Consider the following 16362-nt stretch of genomic DNA (forward strand, 5'->3'; position numbering starts at 1 on the left):
GAAACTTTATTGTTGGGTTTGGGGACAGTCTTTTCTCAACAAATGTATTATAAGTTTTTTGCATGAACATTGCGTAGATCTGATGTTAAGCACTCAGGTGAACACCAGTAGTTCATCCCATGTATTTGTTATTTGTGATATTGTGCACCACATTAATTTGTTGCAAAACAAATGATACTTACTAATTCTTGAAACATAGTAGAACAGTAGGTAACTGTGTACTTTAACACTAAGCGTCCTGTGCTACTTTCAAAATATGTCATATATATTGTAAATACATGAAAAAGAAATACATTTTTGAAAACCCCAAACAAAACACACACACACACAACAACAACAAATGATATCTAATTATCGTGATGCAGTATGCCAAATCTGTTTATAAGTATTTAAAAATACAGGTTTCATGCCACTCATAAAATCACTTTTATATTGCAGAAACCCTGCTATATTTATAATGTATATTATCTCTATTAATTAGTTTAATATGACTAAGTTTATTGAATCAATCCAAAGTAGTGTTAGTTATGAGTTTTACAAAATAAACAATTTTAAAAAGTGGCTTTTAATTCACAAACGTAAAAATATTTTGATAAGAAGAAGAAAGAAACAAAAAAAAACAAAGAACCCTAAAACAAACATAAATCCAACTAGAAGTTAAACGTTAACTTACAATCTACGACAGGACATTGTGTTACCATTATTTGGCTTCGTACCCAATCAGTTTTACCGCCATTGCACTTAATATCATTTTAATTTTTTGTATAGATACTATTGTTTCAATTGCATTTTTTTTTTCAAATACGATCAATTACACTGATAATCATACAACTAAAACCGATGCAGCAACACTGACCTCAACAATCAGATCGTATTAAGTTATAAGAGATAATTGAATCATGAACTTGTTCAAAAAATATAAATATGTGATTTCTATATTTTCGCTGTAACCAAAATACAGTGAAAACATTACCTTTCACTTAATATCACTTTTATAGTTTCTGTACATTTATATATTATGATAAATTATGTATCCCCCCCCCCCCCCCCCTTGAAATTAACACTGTAGCAGCAACTCCATCACGTGCAATAGACACCTATACAATATTGCAATATAAGCTGTTAGGTAAAGCAATCTGAATTGACATTGATTTGTTTCATTAACAGTATAAACGTATTCATAGACAATGTCCTTTATTTGACCTAGAAAAAGTGGGTCAAAATGGCCCTTTCCAGAAGTCCATCATATAGGACTGTATTACTGTGATGGTCAGCTTAGTAACAACAACAAACAAAAAACCCCACCAAAACGTTTAGTCGTCCAAGATGGTACCAATAACTCAAATTTGGTGGATCTGGCCCACAGACTAAGTGGTTTCAAGATCACAATTTTATCACAGAAACAATTCTCAGACTTCAAAATTCGAAAAACGTAACTTTATACAGTATTATTTTATACAGTTACCCACGAGTGACCTAAACATTATTGGCATATATAGAAATATTGATGTGATGAGAGTTAATTTAAGTTTTAATATATTCTACTTCAATAAAATGAATGTAAACTGAAGGGTTTTCTATGGCTGGATCAGAAGACACTCGGCTGATATGGCACAATGTATGTATAATTCTGTTATTTACTGCAACCCCCCCCCCCCCCCAAAAAAAAAAAAAAAAAAAAAAACAACAACAACACAAAAAACCCCACAAAACAACAACAACAAAAAAAAAAAAAAAAAAAAACCCAACAAAACCCACCTAAACAAAACAGAACAACAACACTGAAAGGTATGATACACTAATTCTTAATTCATTTTTCTTTCCTTTATACAGTATTTGACAACACCAGCGTTAAGAGGACAAAGATTATTTCAGAGGACAGCATATAACAACGCTGTGGTGCAGAAGAAACAAGGACTGTCAAATAAAACATTGTGTGCGTGTGTGGGTTTTTTTTCAAGTATTTGTCAACAACAAAGTAAATATTAATTTTAATGCGTATACTAATCGTGCTTCTTTGTATATTCTATTGTAATTATGAATGAATGGATGCTTAACGACACCCCAGCACCAAAAATACATCGGCTATTAGCTGTCAAACTAAGGTAAATGCAAAAACATTTGATGATCAACATCAATATAAAAATTCAACAGTTATATTAAAGCACAGTGTAAAGAACTGTGCAGAAATACAAATATTACAGATAGATAAAATTAAAATTTAGAATACAAGTCAGTATCACGAAGAAAATGTAAAATAAGTTCTGGATGGAATCGAAAGGATTCCATCACATTTCGTGGTCAAAATATTAAAGGGACATTCCTGAGTTTGCTGCAATTTTAAAGATGTTATCGACTAACGGAGACTCTTTGACGACTGTAATTACATATCACATATATTTTTCTGCATAAACTATTAGTGGCTGTATATTAAACGTGCTTCTGATCGTTCTAATATTTTATTTCCTAAAAAAAGATTTTTTCGTACATATGAAATTATTTGAAGATAAAATCCAGTTCAGGTTTCTTACAAATATTAAGACGACCAGAAACACATTGAATATACAGACAGATATTCTGAACAAGAAAATGTATTTAATATGTAAGTTTAATCGTAGAAATATTTTATGTGTCGGAAACATCTTACAATGCAGCAAACTCGGGAATGTCCCTTTAATGCTTACACTGCACCAAAATGTGTCGCACTGTCAGAAGACACTGACAGTGCTCACACTGAGGTGGAGAATCTTTCTTCAAGATAAATGAATGGGTCAAGTAAGTATGACCGATGCGGGCACGACACAAGACCACCTCATCCTTCCTGAGGAGGACTGCCACTCTCCCAAGCCAGGCTTGATAGCATGAAGCTTGTTCGCAACCGCACCGTCCCAACCACGTTGCCAAGTCGAAAAGATAAATTGGTTGATACAATACTTAAAATCAGAATAAGGTACACCAACCCTGGCAAGAGACAAATCCAAAGCAAACTTGGCAGCAGAATCTGCCTTTTCATTATCCATGAATGAATGAATGAATGAATGAATGAATGAATGAATGTTTAACGACACCCCAGCACGAAAAATACATCGGCTATTGGGTGTCAAACTATGGTAATGCAAATAAATAAAGTGATGACAACATCAATATAAAAATTCAAGGTTTAAACAAAAACAGTGTAAAGAACTGTGCAAAAATACAAATACAAATATCACAGAATTTTACGGACACCGAATTTTACTCTAAACTTCAATTTGTGCTGTATTGGCCATTCTCAAAGAGAATGTTACACCCCTGCACCACGATGAGGTTACAGCACGCGCAGGGGAATGAATGAATGAATGTTTAACGACACCCCAGCACGAAAAATACATCGGCTATTGGGTGTCAAACTATGGTAATACAAATAAATAAAGTGATGATCAACATCAATATAAAAATTCAAGACTTAAACAAAAACTGTGCAAAAACACAAATATCACAGAATTTTACGGATATTGAATTTTACTAAAAACTTCAATTTTGTGCTGTATTGTCCATTCTCAAAGAAAATGTTACACCCCTGCACCACGGTGAGGTTACAGCACGCACAGGGGTCATTATCCCTGATACCAACCTGGCTGGACACCCAACAAAATACATCTTTATTGGCAATAGATAAAAAAGACACACTTTCGTATCACCATAACAATTAAGGGATGGCCCAGCTTCATATTGCACAAAGCTTGGAGACACGAAAGTGAGTCAGTAAAAATAATAAATTTGGATGCTATTGAATCTTTGATTTCTTCTAAGGCTTTAATGACTGCCCAAACTTCAGCACTAAATATCGATGCCGAGTCAGGCAGTCGCATGGAAATGATAGTGCCTGGTGGAAAGACTGTAGCACAAGCCACAGAATTCCCATCCCGTGATCCATCTGTATACACAGGAATATAATCACGGTACTTGTCTTGAATTTCCATGAAAAACTGTTTATAAATAACAGCATCTGTGCGATCTTTTTTTCAGATGCGCCAGATCAAACACAATTTTATGTGGTGTAATACACCAAGGTAGAAAAACAAAATATGAAGGCGTTTCCAAAGTGTCAGTTAAATCAATGTTGGAAAGCGACAAAAACTGCTTAATGCGAAGACCAAATGTACGAATAGCATTTGGCCTTGCATCAGACAACTTCATATATTTGTTGTCAAACATCGCAGTATGTGTATGATGTGTTGGTAAAGATTTAATCTCGGTAGAGTACTGCAGAGAAAGCTTTGCACGTCTAGCACCCACACAAGGTTCGTGTCCATTAACATACAAGCTCTCTACAGGAGATGTTCTAAATGCACCAAGACAAAGCCTAAGTCTCTGATTGTGTATGGGATCTAGCATCTGCAAGTAAGACTTGCGTGCTGACCCATACACAATGCATCCATAATAAAGTTTTGACTTCACAAGGGATCTATACAGACGGAGCATAACCTTGCGATCTGCTCCCCATTCCGTATTACCAATAACTTTTAAATTATTAACAGCTTTTAAGCCCGTCTTTTTAACATATTTAAGATGGGGCACAAAAGATAATTTCCTGTCCAATATAACCCCCAGAAAGTTGGTCTCCTCCACAACTGGAATTGAATTTTTGTCCAGAAACAACTGGATCTAAGTGGAGACCTTTTTTCTGGTAGATATGCATACAAACCGTTTTTGCCTTTGAGAATCTAAAGCCATTGTTAGTTGCCCATTAGTGAAGTTTATTCAAACAAAGCTGCAACTTACGTTCAATGATACTCATGTTGGACGATCTATAGCAAATTTGAAAATCATCGACATAAAACGAGCAATCCACACAAGATGTTAAACACTGCTTGATGCTGTTAATTTTAAAAGAAAATAGAGTTACAGACAAGATACTACCTTGAGGTACACCCATCTCCTGTGGGTGAATGTCGGACAAAGTCGACCCCACCCGGACTTTAAAAGATCTATCTTTTAAAAATTGAGAAATAGAAACAAGAAGTCGACCTCTTAGGCCCATGCCATGGAGGTCGTTTAAAATCCCATATTTCCACGTGGTATCGTAAGCTTTCTGGTCCCCTGCGCGTGCTGTAACCTCACCGTGGTGCAGGGGTGTAACATTCTCTTTGAGAATGGCCAATACAGCACAAATTGAAGTTTAGAGTAAAATTCGGTGTCCGTAAAATTCTGTGATATTTGTATTTGTATTTTTGCACAGTTCTTTACACTGTTTTTGTTTAAACCTTGAATTTTTATATTGATGTTGATCATCACTTTATTTATTTACATTACCATAGTTTGACACCCAATAGCCGATGTATTTTTCGTGCTGGGGTGTCGTTAAACATTCATTCATTCATTCATTCATTCGTAAGCTTTCTCCAAATCAAAAAACACTGAAACCAAGTGCTGATTATGGATGAAAGCTTCCCTACAAAACGTTTCAAATCTAACAAGATGATCAACCGTGCTACGTCTAGATCTGAACCCACATTGCACGTTAGTAAGCAATTTGTGAGATTCAAGATACCAGACAAGTCGACGATTCATCATGCGTTCCATGGTTTTACAAATGCAACTTGTCAAAGCGATAGGGCGATAACCAGTAGGATTAGTTGGATCCTTACCAGGCTTGGGAATAGGAATGATAATTACTTTCCTCCAGTCAAAAGGAAAGTCGCCAGAAATCCAGATGTTATTAAAAATATTCAAAAGAACCATCAAAGATGATTCAGGGAAATGCTTTAATAACTGATAATGAATTTGATCTGGTCCTACTGAAGTATCATGGGCTCTACAAGGAGCATCCTGCAATTCCTCCATAGAGAAACGCCTGTTGTACACTTCAGCATTTTCAGATGAAAAATTAATGGACTGCTTTTCAGCTTTAGTTCTAACAGATGTAAGAGGATCTGTACTGAAAGCAGAAGATGAGTTATGAGAAAAGTTGTCTGCCAAGGCATTGGCAATATCATGATGAGACGTAACATCCGTATCATTGACAGAGAAACGATGGACTGTATTACTGGATTCTTTACCTTTGATTTTACGGATCCTATTCGAGACAGATTCCACTGATGTTTGTGAATTCAACTTGGAGACATAAATTCTCCAAGATGTTTTCTTACTGAGTCTAATCTCTCTGCGAGCCTTAGCCTTAGCAATACGATAAGTATCCAGGTTATTCCCTGTAGGTTCACGTTTGAACCTCTCAAGGAACCTGTTTCGCTCTTTAAGTACCTCCTTGCATGTATCATTAAACCATGGTTTATCCACATGCTTTTGGAACTGGCGAAGTCTTAGGAATAGTTTCATCTGCAGTGTCCTTCAAGTGAACAAAGATATGGGATCATCAGAGTCAGTAATGGTAAATTGTTGCAGACGAGTGCTGCACAGATGCTGAACCTGACTCCAATATGCCTTCGCCAACTTCCACCTTTGAACCCTTTCAAGCGATGGAGGTCATTCATTCTCCAAAATAATGGGAAAGTGGTCACTACAAGGGTCTGAACCAACTTTCCAGGAGAAATCAAGAATAAATATTTAATGACACCCTAGCACGAAAAATACATCGGCTATTGGTTGTCAAACCAGGAGAAATCAAGAAAAAGTGAAGGAGTACAAAGGGTTAAGTCTATAGAAGTGAAAGAACCATTTGTAGAATGAAAATATGTATGTCTCATCATTAAATAAAAGCAAGTAATTTTTTAGAATTAAGTCTTCCAATTGTTTTCCTCTAATATTTACATCCTCACATCCCCACAAAGTGTGGTGACCACTAAAATCTCCCATAATAATAAAGGGAGTAGGAGCTTGTTAATGAGATCTTGAAGATCTCTAGAATTAAACTTAAAATGGTTTCGAGGTAAATAAACTGAACATAGAGATATAGTTTTATGGGTCGTGATTTTTACAGCCACATCTTGTACATTTGTAGTTCATGTTATTATACTCTGGGCAACGTTTCATTAACACGAATGGAAACACCCCCAGATGCTCTATTTTCAGTTTCTTGAAACTTGTGATAGACGTTAAGTCCTCTCATTGTAAAATGATCAATATCCTTCAGAAAGGTTTCCTTAAGGCACACTGCAAGAGGATTATGGGTTTTTTTAATTAAAAGACGTAATTCATCAAAATTGGGCCAAAACTGTGTAACCAGAATGCACAAAATGCATCTGTTTGTTCTGGGTAACAGCTTTCCATAGCAGCCATGAAGGAAACCACCTATTTGCTAGACTGTCAGACGCCCGAACGTTCATAAAAGCCCCCTCAGATACACTGGGCCCTGTTTTTCAAATATGACCATTCCCAGAGAGTACGGGTGAGGTTGCTGTCGTACTTGAATGGTGTAACACAGAACCAGTGGAGGGAGGAAAACATGACAGCTTGGGCTACCGGTCAGCTTTATCAAATATTAAAATGTCTGGAACGAGCCCTAGGTAGGCTGCCGAAAAAAGTTACCGACTCGTTCGGGTGTCATTGCTAGACCAGTGAGTGTATGCACCACACACACACATATATATATATATATATACATATATACATATACATATACATATACATATACATATACATATACATATACATATACATATACATATACATATACATATACATATACATACACATACACACATATATACATACATATTGTTTTTTTAAATTCATTTTCTTTATTTTACTAATACTATATTTACTAATACTAATACTATATTATTATTTATAAAATATTAACACAAAGTTCATTTAGTGCAAAATGAAATGAATGGAATATGCAATTGCTGTTCGTATCGATATGGTTGTGAAATGTATTTGAATGCATTGTTTCATTACACGGTGTGTAATAGCAAATGCACGTGCCAACATAATATAATACTATTTACAAAAGAACTTGCTGTAATGAAAGAAATGTATATCATTCAGAGGCCATATGTCTTAAATAATATTAACATGTCACGAAATAAATGAATTGATTAATGTTTAACGACACCCCAGCACGAAAAATACATCGGCTATTGGGTGTCACGAAATAAGACAATTTATGAACTATGGGTAACATTCAAGACATAATTGGTAACTCAGAAATGTGGCCATCGGAAATTATTTTGTACAACAACATTTGAAACTTTGGGAAAGAATTATAATGTGTTTCTTTGCTGTTATCAATAGCTTAAATCCTGTCATTCTTCTGCAGTGGATGGATTTATTTGGAAATTGCAGGGACCAGTCAGCAAAATGAATGAATTAATGTTTAACGACACCCCAGCACAAGAAAATACATCGGCTATTGGGTGTCAAACTATGGTAATGGGAATTTTTTTTTTTTTTTTTTTTTTCTCTTTCACAATTTAGACCAATAGTCCAGTCTGTAAGATAAAATGAGCTGTTTTTTCCAGTTCGCCTCTCTTTCCATAGAGTTTGGTGTGTATGGCAGTTTCGATTGGCCACTCAGCTTGTCTCAGGTCTTGATGAATTGGACACGCCTGTAAGATGTGTTCTGCTGTTTGGTCTTCCAGGCCACAACTGCAGGTTGGTGTTGCTGCAAGTTTAAACTTTCTGAACATGTGAGCATTCAGTCGGTTGTGGCTGTCCGGAGTCTCAACAGAGTTACTTGTTCCAAGCGACTGAGAAGGTGGTAATCATCTTGTTCTGTCCTGGGTCTGTTGGCTGCCTTTATCAAGGTTTTCTTCTCTGAGAAGCTAATGTTGTTGCTGGGCTGTATATGATTAGCTCCTAGCTTGGCTAGCCTGTCTGCTTCCCTCATTTCCTGGAATCCCACAATGTGCTGGGATCCACTGTAGAGCTACTCGTCTTTCCTTTGCTACCTCTTGCATGGCTTCATTCAGGTGAGGAAGTTTTTCCCCTTGCAAGGCTTGTAGGACTGAGAGAGCATCTGTGAGGAAGACAACTTGTTGACAGTCTTCTTTTGCATCCTTGATCATTGTAGCAGCCTGAATAAGTGCATGGGTTTCTGCATTGTAGTTGGAACTGTGGGTGCCGGTTGGTACTTTTGCAGTTAGGGTATTTCTTGAAGGGAGCTTGATAAATATGCCTGCCCCTCCATTGGCCACAGCATTTGTTGACGAACCATCAGTGTATGCATGGATCCAAGATTCTTCTGGGTACCGGTCACTGATCATAGCCATTGCCAGTGACCGTTTGACCAGGTCGTTTTGGGAGTCTGCTGAAGCCAACTGTGGGACAGACATGCTGATCTGTAGATTGGCTTGTTCATCATTCCATGGTTGTGGAAGATCTGTTGGGCAAAATGGAAGTGTCTTTGGTAACGGGTTAGCTTGGTGTTCTCTAGTAAGTCTTCTGCTTTGGTGGATGAAACTGCTACGTTTGAGACGATTCTTTGTCAGACCATCCATTCTTTGTTTCATTGGATGATTGGGCAGGTACCTGAATTTCTCTGCCTGGATCATGATCTTGGCATCTCTCCTCTCACCAAGGGGTTGTATTGCTGCAGTTTTTTCCATGTCTTTAATGGGTGTAGACTTCATGGATCCCGTTATGATTCGCAGAGCTTGGTTTTGAACCTTGTCTAAAGCTTGCTGGTTGGTATTTGCAGTGGTTGACCAGGCTGATGAGCCGTATTCAAGATGCGGCCGTACAGTTCCTTGATATACTCTCTTGAGGATTGTCTCATTTGCTCCCCAGCTAGTTCCTGCTAGTTTCCGCATGATGGCTAATTTGCATCTGGCTTTTGTCTCTGCCTTTTGAATATGTGGTTTCCCAAGTTGTTTCTTGTCGAAGGTGACCCCAAGGTATGTTACTTCATCTGCATGTTTCAGTGGAGTGTTCCCAATTTTGATTGTTCCCTGCTTTTTTCTTTGGTGATAGAGTGAAGAGTGTGGTAGAAGACTTGTCTTTATTGATAGCCACACACCATTTTTCTGACCAGGCTGTCAGGTTGTCTGCTGCTATCCGCATTCTGTAGGTGGCAGTAGTGGCATGCTCTTCCTTGCACCACATCACCAAATCATCGGCATAAAGGGCAGCTTGTATTCCATTGGGAAGTTCCTGCACAAGGTCATTGATGAAGATTAAGAAAAGTGTAGGTGATAGGACTCCTCCCTGTGGGACCCCATGTCGCAAAAGTATTTTCTTGCTTTCTTTCTCTGTCAACTGTGACCCTTGCTCTACGGTTGTGAAGATATGATCGGATCCACGCAAGCATGTTTCCAGATATGCCGCTTCTCTGTAGCTTGACGATGAGGCCATCCGTCCATACTTTGTCAAATGCCTTTTGCAGATCTATCCAGGTGGCTAACACATGGTTTTTTTTTTTGGAATGCATCTTCAACTTCTTGAGCAAGATATGCTGTTTGGTCTTCAGTGCTGTGAAACTGTCTGAAGCCTGACTGTTCAGGGGACAGGATGTTCTCAGTTTCCAGATACCATTGTAGGCGTTGGTTGATTATCCTCTCCACTGTCTTAACAACACAACTGGTTAGGCTGATTGGACGGTAGCTTTCAGCTTTTTTTCGGTCTTTTCCTTTCTTGTAAATAGGGATCATAGTAGCCTCTCTCCAGATTTGGAAGGACCCCATTTTCCCAACTGTGATTGAAGATCTCCAGTAGTTTGTTGACTGCTGCACTGCCAATGTGAGTTTAGCATCTCATTGGTGATCAAGTCTGGGCCTGGTGATTTCCTATTCTTCAATGTCTTTAGAGCTACATGTAACTCATGCAGTGTGATAGGTTGTTGCATGGGTCCTGTTGGAGTGGCGTTTATTGATCTCTCCCTTTGTTCTTTCTTGCTTCTCTTTGCTGTTCGACAGTTATGTGTATGCTGCTCTGTTCTTCGTAATTGTCAGCTAAGCGATTTGCTGCTTGTTTGCCTATAATCATTTCTCCATTATCTTCCAGTGTTATCCTCTGTCCTCTGTTGTCCTCATCATTAAGTTGTCTTGTGAGTCTCCATAGTTTGCTTCCATCTCTCTCCATATTTAGAGCTGCTGTCTTTTCTCTCCAACTTTTTCTTCTTGCCTGTATTTTTGCTTTGAGATATTTTGCTTTCGCCTGCTGAAGCTTCAGGTTGTTGTCATGTGAGGGTTGTTCTTCAGCCTTTTTCCTAGATTCAGACATGTCATCCTGTAGTTTTTGAAGGTGGTTAGTCCAGTAGGGTTTGTAGTCTTTTCTAGCACCTCTTGGGATTGTCTCATGGGCTGCCTGAAGGATACATGCATTAAATTCCTTGACAACATGGTTGATATCCCTTCCTTTCACTTGCAAATTCTTTATCAGAGTGCTTGTTCGATGTCTGTAGATACCCCATTTTGCCTTCTTATAGTGCCAGCGTGGAAGTGGAGACTGAATGCTGATTTTTCTGTTGACAGTGAGGATTATTGGTCTGTGGTCACTGCCTCCTAACTGCTCTCCAACTTCTCTTTTCATATCTCTCTGGATGTCTTCGGTGCAGAAAGCAAGATCTGGAGTGGAGGTGGTGTGCCAACATCTGGAGTAAAACGTTGGAGTGCCATTTGGGTTGTTGACTAGAATCAGTTGATTTTCATCTTGCCAAGTTTCCACTTCTTCTCCACGTCGATCTATGTGATTGTATCCCCAGCTCTGTGAATGGCTGTTGAAGTCACCAACTGCTATGAAGTTTGCTTGAGATACCTCTATGGTGTCTAAGGGAATAAATAAATAAATAAATAAAGTGATGATCAACATCAATATAAAAATTCAAGATTTAAACAAAAACAGTGTAAAGAACTGTGCAAAAACACAAATATCACAGAAAGATACTGAATTTTACTCAAAACTTCACTTTTGTGCTGTATTGGCCATTCTCAAAGAAAATGTTACACCCCTGCACCACGGTGAAGTTACAGCATGCGCAGGGGCAGTCAGCAAAAAGGCATATCAATGTTCTATTAATAAGTTGGAGCGATACGTAATTGGATAAGAAAGCAAAGGGCTGTTGTTAATGGTACCGTCTCCAATTTAGTACACTGATGACTGGAATATCCCAAGTCTCAGTACTTGGTCCGTTCCTATTTTTAGTTTACGTTAACGACATTGCCGATGAGCTTAATTGTGTAACTAGACTCTTTGCCGATAATATAGTTTAACATCTTCATCAAATGACTTAACCATTATAGAATCTAATCTTAACGGAAATTTACAGAAATCCCATAACTGGTTCTCTCAGTGGCTTGTCAAAACCAGCGTAGTTTTATTCTCAAAATATACCAATTATCCTCTTCCAATTATTTTTATTTCGGTAAGACGCCTATTGATTTAACGCAAACACTGAAATATCTAGGTTTAACGTTTACAAACAATGGGAAATGGAAACATCATATTCAAAACATATGTAAATCGGCTTCACCTATGGTTTCTGTGTTGAAGAAATACAAGTATTCTCTAGACTGACAAATACTGATGCAACTATATACAACGTGTATACGTCCAGTACTTAAATATGCATCTGAAGTTTGGGACGGATGCTCTGTGTTAGACGAGGAACATCTAGAAAAAATTCAACTTGAAACTGCAAGAATAATAACAGGCTTACCTTTGTTTGCATCACGAAATGCTCTATATTTAAAAACTGGTTTAGTTACCCTTTCTGACCGTCGAAAGGCAAAAATATATTATGTACTATGTTTAAAATACTTTTTGGCAAATTACATTCCGCCTAGGGTAGAACAACGTGTTCATTATAGACTAAGAAACCAAAACGATATATCTATTCCATTTGGCAGAACAAATATATTAAATCTATCGTTTTTTTTCATTCGACTATTGATCAGTGGGGCATTTTGCCATTAGAAATTAGAAACTGTGAGCAAATTTCAACCTTTAAAAAAGCAGTTGCACCAGAAGGTTGCAAGGTGTCTTCGTTCCACTTATTTGGAAGGAATATAGCTTGCATACAAGATTAAGGCACGCTTGTAGTATCTTAAATGCAGATTTATATCGCTGTGGACTAGTTGCAGATCCATCCTGCAAGTGTGGATGTCATTATGAGAGCAGCTTCCATTACTTCGTTCAGTGTAAACTTTACACCCAGCAAAGAATGAATGAATGAATGAATGAATGCATGTTTAACGACACCCCAGCACGAAAAATACATCGGCTACTGGGTGTCAATCTATGGAAATGCAAAACAGTTAAATTAAAACACAGTTTAAAGAACTGTGCAAAAATACAAATATCACAGATAGATACTGACTTTTACTCAAAATTTCAATTTGTGCTGTATTGGCCATTCTCAAAAAGAATGTTACACCCCTGCACCACGGTGAGGTTACAGCACGTGCAGGAGTAGAACCAGATTAAGTGACGACACAAACAAGCAAATATTAAACAAACAGAAAATTCAATAAATAAAATATGGTTTAATAAATGATTAGATAAACAAATTATGGCTCGATAAAAGTGTATCAAAATGTGCGATACTATCCCACGTCAAACCCGCGCCGTCTGATCAGAAAGATAAACTACTTTAGTTTCCCCATTTTTCTTTTCTTTAGCACTTTATTCACACTGCAAATCTATTTATCAATATATTTTATGTATTAACTTTGTTCTGAATATGTATTAATCTTTCTTCCAGTTTCCTTTTATCTGCACTGTTAATTTGTCTTGCTTGATGTTTTGTATATTTACTTTGTTTCAAATATTTGTAGTAACAGTAGTCGCCTATAATGTTATAATATTTGGAATTAGGAGATGGCCTCGTAAGCTGGATAACTTGTGCCCAATCCTTTTGTGCAATAAAAACCTTTTGAAAGAGGACACTACAACAAGGCTTTAGATTCATATAATGTCACTAATATTAGGTGAATAATCTATGTTTATGTAAGCAATAATTTTATTATTTTACTTTTTGCACGCATGCATACTTTGTATATATGTATATATATGTACATATGTGTGCATGCATGTATGTGTGTGTGTATATGACTAAATATTTGTATACAATTTATTTTTCAGATACGAATACCTTGATGGATCTGGGAGGAGATTCTGTAATTTACAATACAAACCAAACTAATAGTATGAAAATGTTTATAATACCATTTATTTCACTTTATTAATAAACATAAAAGTAACATAATTAATGAATTAAAATTATATCGATGTAGATGAAGATTGTTAAAACTGATTTTATTTTAGGGAGTATTATATTTAAAAAGGGGTTAGGGCTTTTTAATGTATTTTATACATTTCAGCACCCCCACCACTCACAGGCACGACATAGTTTGACACCCAGTAGCCGATGTATTTTTCGTGCTGGGGTGTCGTTAAACATTCATTCATTCATTCATTCATTCATTCATTCCCACGGGTACGATAGCACAAACCATGGCCTTTGTTGAACCAGTTATGAATTACTGGTCGGTGCAAGTGGTTTACACCTACCCATTGAGCCTTGCGGAGCACTCACTCAGGGTTTGGAGTGAACGAATGGATGAATGTTTAACGACACCCCAGCTATTGGGTGTCAAACTACGGTAATGCAAACAAATAAAGTCATGATCAACATCAATATAAAAATTCAAGATTTAAATATAAACAGTGTAAAGAACTGTGCAAAAATACAAATATCACAGATAGATGCATCTTCTCAACTGGTTCTGCTCCATCAAAAACAAAAGGGGATGACTCAGGGTCGGCCGGTACCTCAACTATAATGAATGAATGAATGAATGAATGTTTAACGACACCCCAGCACGAAAAATACATCGGCTATTGGGTGTCAAACTATGGTAATGCAAATAAATAAAGTGATGATCAACATCAATATAAAAATTCAAGGTTTAAACAAAAACAGTGTAAAGAACTGTGCAAAAATACAAATACAAATATCACAGAATTTTACGGACACCGAATTTTACTCTAAACTTCAATTTGTGCTGTATTGGCCATTCTCAAAGAGAATGTTACACCCCTGCACCACGGTGAGGTTACAGCACGCGCAGGGGTCAACTATAATGAGGTGGTCTTCCTCTGCATCCATATTGTGGAGTGGGGTGTACTACCGTAAATACCATTGCCGGTTGCAAAACCTCCGGTTTTGGCTTCTCCGGGACCGCCCTGGCTGTAGTATCTTCGTTTTGACCAGTGGGGTCGCCGAGATAGAAGGGACCGCCACACCCACACCCACTTCGAACCACTCTTGGTGAACTGTCGAACTTCTTAAGATTAGAAAAAGGGACCGCTCCTGGCGGTTAAGCCGTCGGCTTTGGTCCCCCCCCCCCCCCCCCCCCCCCCCTATTCGCCCATGTCGGTAGTTTTCTCCATCTTCCATTCCTAGTTTTCTTCTTGCGTGGCGGGATACTTCCATACACAAGGGTAACGGTTGCCGCCTCCCCGCCATAGCTGACCCGAAACTTCGACAAACTGTCAGAGGTGGCCAACATAATCCCCAATGGGAGATTCACTGAGACAGCATCGCAATGGACCTTTGTGTCTCGAGTAAAATCGCTTAGTAATCGTTGGCAGCAGTTCCCTTGAGATATTTACGATACGTCTGTTGAAAATCATGCAATGTGCGGAGCTGTAGTTAGTGGCATAGGGGTGTCCAGTAAATTTCCCAAAAGTTATACATATCATAAAAGGTGTTTAGCCTATCTATCTATTTACATATATAAATGTTGTGTGAAATGGCATTTTTCTACTTAATTCACCATCCCGAGAAATATAAACTACGTCTCTGACTTTTAATATATTCCGATACCAGTACAGCCCTTGCACACACTGATAAAACTACATCAAATTGCATGTGCACGTGCGACACGAACAACTGATTACTCCAGGACAATGAGGCTCACGACGTCTGGTCCACGTTATGTACGTTTCATTATTTACTACTTTCTAGTTACTGATCTTAATTGCCATATAAGTCATATAATACTTAACTCGACCTTTAGTGGAATGAATGAATGAATGTTTAACGACACCCCAGCACGAACAATACATCAGCTGTTGGGTGTCAAAGTATGCTTATTCAACCTTTAGTGGAGTATAAGTCAGTTATACCCACACTTAGTGTATCAATGAATATCCCAACCGTTTTGGTCGTGAGAGCGTCCTTGGCTTCGCCCTGGAGGGCCACGGCCAAACCTGTGGGGATATTCACCAATACACCGTAAAGTGTGGGTATAAGAATTACGTCACACACACACACACACACCAGATCATAGTATTTGGCACGAATGATTTTATCGTTCGTCTTTCGGTTATGCAAAACCAATATCGACATCGACATAAGGCTATAATTGTTCGTCAGAAAATCTTTAAAAAAAAATTAAACACTGTTTTTGGAAGAAAATAAGTCTATATTGCCGGTGTGAGAAAGATATTGCAAAACCAATATCAACATAAACGACGGAT

At 37.7% G+C, this 16362-nt stretch overlaps 1 protein-coding gene across 14 annotated transcripts in view; it reads left to right on the forward strand.

Annotated features, from left to right (window-relative positions):
• The window catches only part of LOC121388985 (adhesion G-protein coupled receptor G2-like), a 62987-nt gene extending 48888 nt beyond the window's left edge, over nucleotides 1–14099 (forward strand). For 3 of the 14 annotated variants that reach the window (XM_041520552.1, XM_041520555.1, XM_041520559.1), the window contains one exon: nucleotides 1834–2001. In XM_041520552.1, the coding sequence (XP_041376486.1) occupies nucleotides 1834–1889 (56 nt within the window). In that variant the 3' untranslated portion in view covers nucleotides 1890–2001. Of the gene's footprint in view, nucleotides 1–1833; nucleotides 2002–8200; nucleotides 8668–13959 lie in introns of those variants that run through there. The other 11 variants (XM_041520560.1, XM_041520563.1, XR_005960034.1 and 8 more) reach the window with 11 other exon arrangements.
• Nucleotides 14100–16362: the final 2263 nt, after the last annotated feature.

Source organism: Gigantopelta aegis, chromosome 14 (assembly GCF_016097555.1).
Source record: "Gigantopelta aegis isolate Gae_Host chromosome 14, Gae_host_genome, whole genome shotgun sequence".
NCBI classification, from domain to species: domain Eukaryota; kingdom Metazoa; phylum Mollusca; class Gastropoda; order Neomphalida; family Peltospiridae; genus Gigantopelta; species Gigantopelta aegis.